Source organism: Myotis davidii, unplaced genomic scaffold, assembly GCF_000327345.1.
Source record: "Myotis davidii unplaced genomic scaffold, ASM32734v1 scaffold927, whole genome shotgun sequence".
Lineage (NCBI taxonomy): Eukaryota > Metazoa > Chordata > Mammalia > Chiroptera > Vespertilionidae > Myotis > Myotis davidii.
This window is the reverse complement of record NW_006298625.1, coordinates 456,677-466,742: the sequence shown is the minus strand read 5'-3', so window position 1 is coordinate 466,742 and position 10,066 is coordinate 456,677. Positions and strand designations below refer to the sequence as shown.

The following is a 10,066-nucleotide window of genomic DNA, read 5'->3' as shown; positions in this document are numbered from 1 at the left end:
AAATGAAGGCATCCCATAATTCTTTTTTAAAAAACATATATTATAATTTATTTCTACAGAGAGGAAGGGAGAGGGATAGATAGTTAAAAACACTGATCGGCTGCCTCCTGCACACCTCCTACTGGAGATGTGTCCACAACCCAGGTACATGCCCTTGACCGGAATCGAACCTGGGACCTTTCAGTCCGCAGGCCAACGCTCTATCCACTGAGCCAAACTGGTGAGGGCTAAAAGATAATTTTTATATTTAGAAGATAGTCCCAAGCTCAGTAATGCCTCCAAAGAGAGACCTGAGTGTCACATGCTGAAAAGAGATCGTGTGTGCATGTTTACGCTCTTCAGAAGAGCCATGAACCTTGAAGTCCTTTGGTTAGAACCAAATGGGTCTCACAGCCATGATGGTTTCATGGTGTGCAAGTACCGTCATGCCCCTGGAGCCATGTGGCACAGCCCCCAAGACCAGTAGAAGAATGTTCAACGTACATCTATTAGGAAGCGCTCCCGCTCTTGACCATCGGAAAGTCTACGGATGACTTACTGTTGGTTTCAAGACTCTCACAGAGTTCATTTTTCACCTCGCCATTGGGTCTGCCATTTCCTTTTTGGATCAGTTTGCTTTGCATGGTGGCCGCCGTCACCACAGCCTTGAAGCTCCTTTTGCGTTTTTGAACGTTCTGCTCTGGATGGAAAATTATAATATAAACCTTGGGCATATAGAGCATGCCCAAAGACACCGAAGCACTTAAACTCATGGAGACAGTAAGTGTTGTTGTTTGGATGTACATCTGAAGGGAGGAAAGAAAAGATTAATGTTGGTAAACCTGATCGAAGATAAAGCAAATAACATCATCTTTTTCTGAAATCATTCCAGCTTCTCTGCGAAACTTGAATGAGAAGGTACTTATGGAAATTGCCCTTAATTATAGTCAAGCATTTCTTTATCCCATCTGCACGTGTGGGTAAAGTTGTATTGTTTAGGAAGTCCAATTGTTAAAACAAACAGACAACATATCTATGATCCTCATTGATATCTGTTCACTCCAATAATACCTCTGAAAATGTAAAGTCGTCAAATTATATCTGGCAAGCCCAGGACCCAAACTAATTATGTCCTTTTAAATAAAGGATCTAAAGATATTCAACTTTGGGTGGTAGAGATGGGTAGAGGTGGAAGAAGGCATAGAGGGGATAAAAGGTGATGGGGGAAAATAACTAAATACACTGTATTAATATTTTGAAATAAATAAATAAGCCATTCAACCTCCAGAGTGAATACCTGAACCAGCCTCAGGATTGCCTTGTCCTAGGGAAAACAGTTTCTCTTAACAGATCCAAACCATGAGGAGAACTTCAGACACTAGAATGGAGACTGTCCCTGTTTGTGAAATCCTACCACCAGGTTACTGAGTTTGCTGTTCAAGTCATCTACCACTAAGGCTGTCTTTTTGCACAAGACCACATCGTGAGCATGTGACTACCCTCCAACAGGTGATAGAAAATATGATTTGTTTCAAAGTTCTCTTCCTCCAGGAAGTCATCAATGATAAATCTTATCATAATGATAATGTTTTTTTAAAATTTTACTCTTAATGCCTAATACAATGAAAACAATGGAGTACTTCACTAATGTGTAATGATGTGATTATAATCATTTATATGAACTTTGCAGTAAATTATATGAAATGTACAACTAGAGTATAAACTTTTTAGAGCCAGTAATCTATATTTTTTCTTATATACATTGAAGAAACTATCCAAGACCCTAGACAAATAATCACTCAGAAGCTTCTCATTTTTGGGTATGTGAATATCTTCCAGAAGATATGATTTATACTCGATTTGATTTACACAAGTGTACAGAAAATGCTTCCCATAATATTCCACTCTGTCAAACGAACACCAGTAATGGCTACAACACATGGCTGATGACATTTCAAGTCAGTAACACAATGCGTAGCCTCAGTTGAGCTCATGCATGTTGGGCTCATGCATACCTGCCTAATAGAGACATGATCCCAAAGCATCTGTCAGCAAAGCCACCAATTACTACATGGCATGACCTCATACTAACTGCCAATAAATGAAACCCGAATTCAATTTGAAAGAACTAAGGCTTTCCCCCATGGTGACCACGCCTTCCCTGTCTGCTGAGTGAGCTCCTGCACTCCACAGAAGTGGACAAGTCCCTGTCCATCTCCTTTGAACAGGTGGTACCACTGCCCCCGGTCACCATGAGTGAGGCAAGGTTGAGCCTACCACTTCCAGCTCCACCCCACCCCCGGAGTGTGTGCTTGGCCTCCCCCATAATGTGGACATGTGCCTACTGTCTCCCTGTGAGTTTGAGCACTGCTAGGCCGTGCCTATGGTGATGGTCCCCACATGCCCTGGCAGCTCTAATGACAGCAGCACGTCCATCAGTGAGTCCCTGCCCACAATGCCTGACTCGGACTCCTGCCTGCTGCCCCTGGCACTGCAGGTTCAGACGAGGACATGGAGAGCTGCCTGACTCAAGGTCCCCAACCACTGCCCACCTTGTCTCCCAGCTGCATGGTGGACCCCCAGCTGCTGCCCCCAAACAGACCAGCTGACAGAGAGCCTAGACCAGTGATGGCAAACCTTTTGAGCTCGGCATGTCAGCATTTTGAAAAACCCTAACTTAACTCTAGTGCTGTGTCACATATAGAAATTTTTTGATATTTGCAACCATAGTAAAACAAAGACTTATATTTTTGATATTTATTTTATATATTTAAATGCCATTTAACAAAGAAAAATAAACCAAAAAAATGAGTTCGCGTGTCACCTCTGGCCTAGACTGTACCCACAAGTCCCTGGCTCGCCCCACCTCCAGCATTGCCAACCCCAAACCCACCCCAGTGATCACTGCCAAGACCAAGGGCCTACCTGGGCCAGTCTATCACTCAGTTCCCAGAGCAATCCCAGTGACAAGAGAGATCTGGCACCCCTGCCCAGAAAGGCCCCGGACCCATCCGAGTCAGCCAGCAACGGCCAGGTGGGTTGGAGGCCTCCCCTGGCTCCCCTGTCTACCTTCATCTGGCTTACCTGCCCCAGGAGGCAGTGTCTACCCGTGGGTGAGGAATTCTCAGCAGCAGCCAGGACCAGCTCAAGGAAGAGGCATGCCTGACCTCCAGGAGACCCCGATCCCCACCTTCACTCAATGGCCATGCAAGAGTGGTTTTAGGAAACGTATGCCTGGCACCAGGCACTGGACATTAGTCCATGCAGGACAAGGCCTTCCCACTAGCCCTCCTCCTCACCTCCTCAGCCCACTGTACTGAGTGTCATTGCATCAGAAATAAACCAAGTGCCCCACTTAAAAAATTTTTTTAGAATGTTCTGATAAACTGTGGACCTGTGGCTTTAAGCCTTATAAATCTCCCTGAGTTTTGCCACCTACTTTTAAGCAACTTATCATATGCATGCTCTTAAACTTCTCCTGGGTTGGCTAATCCTCTCTGAATTCCTACCTATTCTCCAGCTAGCATTGCTATGCAGCAAATGGGCTGCAGGTAAAGGGCATAAAGATAAGGAAAGGATATACCCAAATATCAACCACACTGGTGAACATCCCAAAGCCGCTCAAATAGGTAACCATCAGCTTTGTCCCAGTAAGACCCTGCAAGTCAATTTAGCTTAAAAACAAACATGCAAAAAAATCTCCAGACATCAAGCAGCCATGAAATAACAGGAACACCACACCAAATAGCTGGATTATTTTTATGTCTGAATCTGTTGGTCTTGCTAAAATGTAAATTACTAGCTCAAGTAATATATAAACACCTTGGTATCTTGTAAATTTTCTCTGCTGGCCTAAATATAAAGGATAATTTTCTTCCATTATTCAACACAGAAATGATTTAAAATCATGTTGGTAATATATGGTAAATTTAATATTGCTAAATATTAGGCATGAAGAAAATTCTGGAATTCTAGATTCCACATTCAATATATTACTGCAGTCTCTCTTTTCAACAAACCAACTCATTGGAAGACATAATAAACACAGACATTAGGATTGAACCGTGCTGTGCTCAGTGTTCCAAGCTCTCCATTAGACACGATGCTGTCAAATTACACCAAAATGCTGAGCTTACTTGTGTGTTCTTTTAAAACAGCTTCTGAAAAATTGTAATGTGAATTTAATTCAGGAAAAGCACCTATTCAAAATCATGCCCTAAACTCCCAAATCTCAACGGCCTATCATTTGTTGGAGGGCCTTGCACCGAAAGTAGATTGAACTTTTGAACTTCATTTTTGAATGCTTAATATAATGAAAAAAGTCATATATATCATAACCCCAATGAAAGCAACTCAACGACCTATCATTTGTTAGAGGGCCTTGCACCGAAAGTAGATTGAACTTTTGAACTTCATTTTTGAATGCTTAACATAATGAAAAAAGTCATATATATCATAACCCCAACGAAAGCAACAACAAAATAAGCAAAGAATAAAAATGCCACCTCCTCTCATTCTAGGGGAACTAAATGTTAAATATCATGGCTTATAGGATTCTATCTCCCATATGTATGAAGAAATGGAGAGATTATATTAAAAGATTGAAGGTGAGCACTTAATTTTTTAAAAAAACTCATAGATTGTTGTATACCTACCGAAAATTTTAATTATTTGAACCATATAGGACAGAAACGACACCACTCATAGTTTTTTGTTGTTTTTTGGGGGTCCGGGGAGGGTGGTTGTTTATATTAGAGATAAAGACATTTACAGAGAAACTTTGGAGTTGCTGTGTGGGTGGTAAGAGCCCCATGTCAACCCTGCTGGTGACAATCCAAACTCTAATAAAACTTCCCTGGCCACTGGACAGCTGTGTGATTTGATTTTATTTTCCTCTCTGACCTTTAATTTCTTCCCTATGAAATGGAGGAAGCAATACTTTTCTCATAGAAGGGTTATAAGGTGGAGTGCCCAGCTTTATAAAATGTCTCAAAGGCACAACATAGTAGTAACACAACAAAAGTATTTGCCCTACGGCTTTGAATCTGAAAGGATGCTAACAGGTGTATAGGACCAGAGAGGGGCTTAGAAGCTTGTATCCAAAGCAGACAGCTCTGTTTACTGAATAGCTGACAGCCATCATCTAACTATCTGAGGGGCTTAGAAGCTTGTATCCAAAGCAGACAGTCTGCTGAATAGCTGACAGCCATCATCTAACTATCCGATGTCATGAAAAAGGCTTTTGTGATCTTACTTCCAAGTAGGCAGAATAAAATCATGCCCCAAAGTCAATTCTATTTGCTGATGTCAAGGCTATAGTCACTGTCTGTGCTACAGTCCTGGAATAACACACTGGCTCTCTGTATCAAGTTATAGCGCACTAGAATGTGGGAGGGAACTAGATTAACTCCCTGTAACCAATATAAATCCATTGAAAGATGCAGACAATGGCATCGGATATGTGAATGTAACCTTCTTTCTTCCAATCTTTTTTTTTTATGCCCCACCTTCTGCCCCATCACTCCAAAATATTAATACCCGGAGGACGCGGAGTATCTTTTCTATTACATACACTGATGGCCTGCCACGTTCTCTGCCTCCAAGCTCCATGGGCATTTTGATCCTGAAGCAGGCAGATGCACTGAGTAGATTGAAGCGATCTTGGGTTTAGCGAGGGAGGAGCTGGCACAAAGAAGCATACAAACATGCCATCTTTTCTGAGACCTATTATAGCTCCCTCTTCATTCTCCGAGGGTCATCTGTGCACATCCAGCCAGGGTCTACGGAAAGCAGGGCATGGCCTGGATCATTAGAGGCTCTAAGAAGAGTGAGGAGGGAGATTATATTGCTAAAGGAGAAAGGTTGGACTTTTATTTCAACCGGCTACCTGCACACAGAATTCCATAATTCTGATGTTCAAGCTGTTATGTTTCCAATGCTTCAGTAACTAAGGTAACCAATTCTTATACCTGACACCCAAGGCAGGTTTGTGCCATGTAGTAAGAAACAAATTCATTATTTAGTCTTGATGATTTCTGCCCGGCCCTGGATGGTTTAGTCTCACTTTTTGCTACAGTAAGCCGGGTTCCATTTGGATGCTCTGCACATAGTTTAACCAGTGAGAAAGCTACATTCGTACTTAAAGCTGACTTTCCCTGCTTTTGTTATCTATTCCCTTATCTGTGTGTCGGCCAAAATAGCACCTGCATCCAGAAATGATTTTTCCTCTGCTATTCAGCAGGGTTTCAGTGAATGGACTTCAAAACCTCGCTAATTATTGGAAGTGATTTTATAAAAATTTATAGAGAAGTGTACAGAGAAAGTCTGGAGTTGCCTGATGTGTGGTAAAAGCCCCAAATCAATCCACTATGCAACAGTTCAAACTCTAATAAAATGCCTGGCAATTGGGCATAACCTTAGATGCAACAACCCGACTCATTTGGCTGAGTCTGGACCCTAATGAACCGTCACCAAATCCATAGCATATATTTTACCATTGTTTCTCCCTTTCATCAATTCTAAAGGATCCTTCTCATCTCTCTAAAATTTTTACATTGAAGCCTCCAGACATTAGTTTTTAAATGCCCATCCATCATCTATCATCTGTCTATCATCTATCTATCTATCTATCTATCTATCTATCTATCTATCTATCATCTACATTACTCTCTTAATCATCACATTTGGAATTATGGCCTTAAACTAGGACCAGTTTCCTGTGTGTACTACCTGTACAGTGGTCCCTTCACTCAGAAGAGTCTCATACTTAGTATAATGACCTATTATACTGTTTGGAAATTCTTAATATGTTTTGAACAAAGAGGATTGTATTTTTATATTTCACGAGGCCCCAGAAGTGATGTAGATAGTGCTGCCTTAGAAACCATTTACCTGCTTGCAGATCCAGGCTGCCCTCAGGAATTCAATCGTCTTCTTGGTAGCTCCCTTGGATGTCTGACAGGCACCTAACACAACAAGCATCTGAATCCCATCTTCATCCCTACGCCTGCTCTTCTAGTGATCTGTCATGTCTTATTAACTCCATCTTTCAGATTATTGAGACAAAAAACTTTATAATTCATTTCTTACTATCTTGATCTATGAAAAATCCTGGTGATTCTACCTTCAAAATTTATTCAGACAGGTCATGTTCCACCACCCCTACTGGTACTACATTAATCCTGCCAATATCATCCCTCATTTAGCTTATCGCTATAATGTTCTACTAATTTCTCTTCTTTCACCCTTGTTCTTCTCTGTCTCATCACCTGATTGGTATTAACACATCAACCAGAATAATCATTCTTTTTAAGGGTCACCCCTACTCTCAAACTTTCCCATGACTCCCTATAATGATGTCCCTACAATGGCTCGTAGGATCCTCTGAACGGATCTGGTTTACTCTTGCCCTCACACTGGCCTGGAACATACTAAACATGCTTTTAATTTGGAGCTTTATATTAATTAAAGGCTAATTCTGTCACTTCCCTAAGGTCTTTCCTGAACTGTTCTTTTTCAGTGAGACCCTTTCTAAGCACAGCATTAAATATTGTAACCCCCATCCCTCAAGTTGCATTCCCAGCTGTATTTTACTCCTTACCATCTAACATTTTCTACCATGAAAGTCTATATATCTTACTAATTTATGTATTGTCTATTTCCCTGAACTAGAATAAAAACTCCATGAGTATGGGAATTTTTTACCTGTTTTACTGCTATTACCTTAACACCTATAATACTGCCTGGATGATATAAATTTCCTATATTCTTTGAGGTGGTATAGGTACTTATTTTTGAATTTAGTACTTAAAGAAAATAACCCTATAGTTTTAAGAGGAAGACAATAAATCAGATTCTAAATCTAGAAACTAGAAAATTTGAGGGCCCCATTAAACCTCAAATCAACATCTAGGTGGAGACAGAAACTCTTTGATAGATAAATATGATGCTCTTTAAAGCTGTAAATATGTCAATAATGGGCCATTTTGTTCTCAGCTTAGCAAAAGACAATATAAATTAAAAGTCAGTGGCCTCCACTTTGGTAATATAAGAGCTCGGGGCTCAGCCCTGAATCACTTCCCCATGCAAGAGCTGTATAACTGAGGGTAATGGACTCACACTATTTATAAGCTTCCATGGATTTGCTCAAAGGATTTAAAGAGACAATGTTTGTAATATATTGGCACAGTGCCTGACACATATCAATCAATAAATAATACCTATAGTCATTAATTAATCTTAATCATATTCCTCTATTCATCTTCCTCCATTCCTCACACAATAAAGATTTAACAATTCCACTCTCTCAAAATAAGTCTCAAGTATTTTAGCCTTTTTAGTAGTGAGCGTATGCGTGCGCGTGCGCGCATGCACACACACACACACACACAGAGGCACAAAGTATTTATTCATAAGTAAATATGTTTTATGCTTATGGGAAGCTCTAGAGTCAGCACATTCAAATAATCACAGTATAATTTCATTCTGGGAAAAATCAGCATCATGAGTGCTGTGTATCTCCTGTCAGGTAGAAATCAGTGTTGCTAACCCATCCACAAGTCATTGCATTGCTTTTCCATTACTGGAGATGAAGGTGGGTTTGCTCTGACCCTTTTGCAGCCTCTCATCATGTCACCTTTGGCCAGGGCACATGTTAGCAAAATAAAGGGTCAAATCAAAGGGAGATGCAGAACAGGGCAGGTTCACAAGTGAGGTTTGAATTCTTAACCTTGGACTTATTGGGAATGGTGGGAACCAGATGCAGAGAGTAATAAAGCATCAACCAACAAGTAGAACGTCATCTTTGCCGGGGATAGGACAGAAGAAGTGTAATGAAATCCAAGATCCTCTAAAGAAGAAAGAATACATACTAGACTTATAACACATGCTTATAATGAAATATGCATGATATTCAATATTTGCATTAATAAATAGTTTATTTTTTTATTAAAGCCTGGTAGACATTTTATGAAGTAGATGTTTTAAACTAGAGCATTATTGGATAAAATTTAGTCTACATAAGTATTATTTATAGGAACATAAGAAAAATAATTTCTCAAACAATGATGTTGCCTTTTCTACTGTGACATATGCAAATGAATATGAGGCCTCTACTTGCTAACTGTTCATTGGTTTCTCTTTTACAGATAATTTTCTTAATGTTTCCCTCTATGGACTCCTGCTTCAATGCTGCCTTTTAGCTCTTTATCACTTTGCAATAGCATGGTCAGAACTGAGAATAAGAGTAATGGAGATATTTTAATTGTTATGATTTAAATAGTGTCTATTTGAATGGGTACCAAACATAATAAATGGAATATATACATGAAGAGAACAAATAACAAAAGTTTAAATTTTTTATGAAAGAAGCCAGGGAGAGAAAATACTTACTATAAGAGCAAACTTTATGAACTATATAATTATATATGATATATATTACATAGAGTTAATATCACTCAAAACATTTTAAACGTACTATGATTACAGTTGGTTTGTGCTTAAATATCCTAATAGCATCTCAAAGTTTTCTGATGATTAAAGAGGTAACTTTGGGTATTGTACAATAATTACAATCATAATTCTTACCAGTTATTGAGGATGAAGTATCAGTGTTATGCCAAATATTTTATGCACATATTTCCTCACAATAATCCTGTATCTTGGAAATGGGTCTATTTTGGAGAATTTAAATAACATCTTCAAAGTCACACGCTCATGAAGATAAAGCTGAGGTTTTAACTAAGGACTGTCTGACTTGCAACTCCATATCCTTACCACGCACCGTGTGGCTCCCATAGATACACTGAGAGGTGAAAGTATAGGAATAATATGACTTGAAGCCTCACCAAATCAGAAAATCATCCATTTTCTAATAGAGTTTGGCTACATTTCTTAAAAATTTAAGACTCGGTTAAAGCACCTGAATTAACATCTAATTGAGAATTCAGAGGGTTCTCTTCAAAACTGCTGTTATCAACCATCTACCTTCCTCATAAAAATCCTCACTGTGGATCTTAAAGATGCTCTGGTTTTCTTGGTACTGTATCTTGTTGAGCTTGCCGAAATCATCTAGTTGGAAATATGAACA

At 39.6% G+C, this 10,066-nt stretch overlaps 1 protein-coding gene across 1 annotated transcript in view; it reads right to left on the bottom strand.

Moving 5' to 3' along the window:
- Nucleotides 1-10,066, bottom strand: part of LOC102764125 (metabotropic glutamate receptor 8) — a 384,604-nt gene that overhangs the window by 10,478 nt on the left and 364,060 nt on the right. Inside the window, exon 7 of the mRNA XM_006774192.1 lies at nt 539-785. Coding sequence (XP_006774255.1) covers nt 539-785 — 247 coding nt within the window. The remainder of the gene's footprint in view (nt 1-538; nt 786-10,066) is intronic.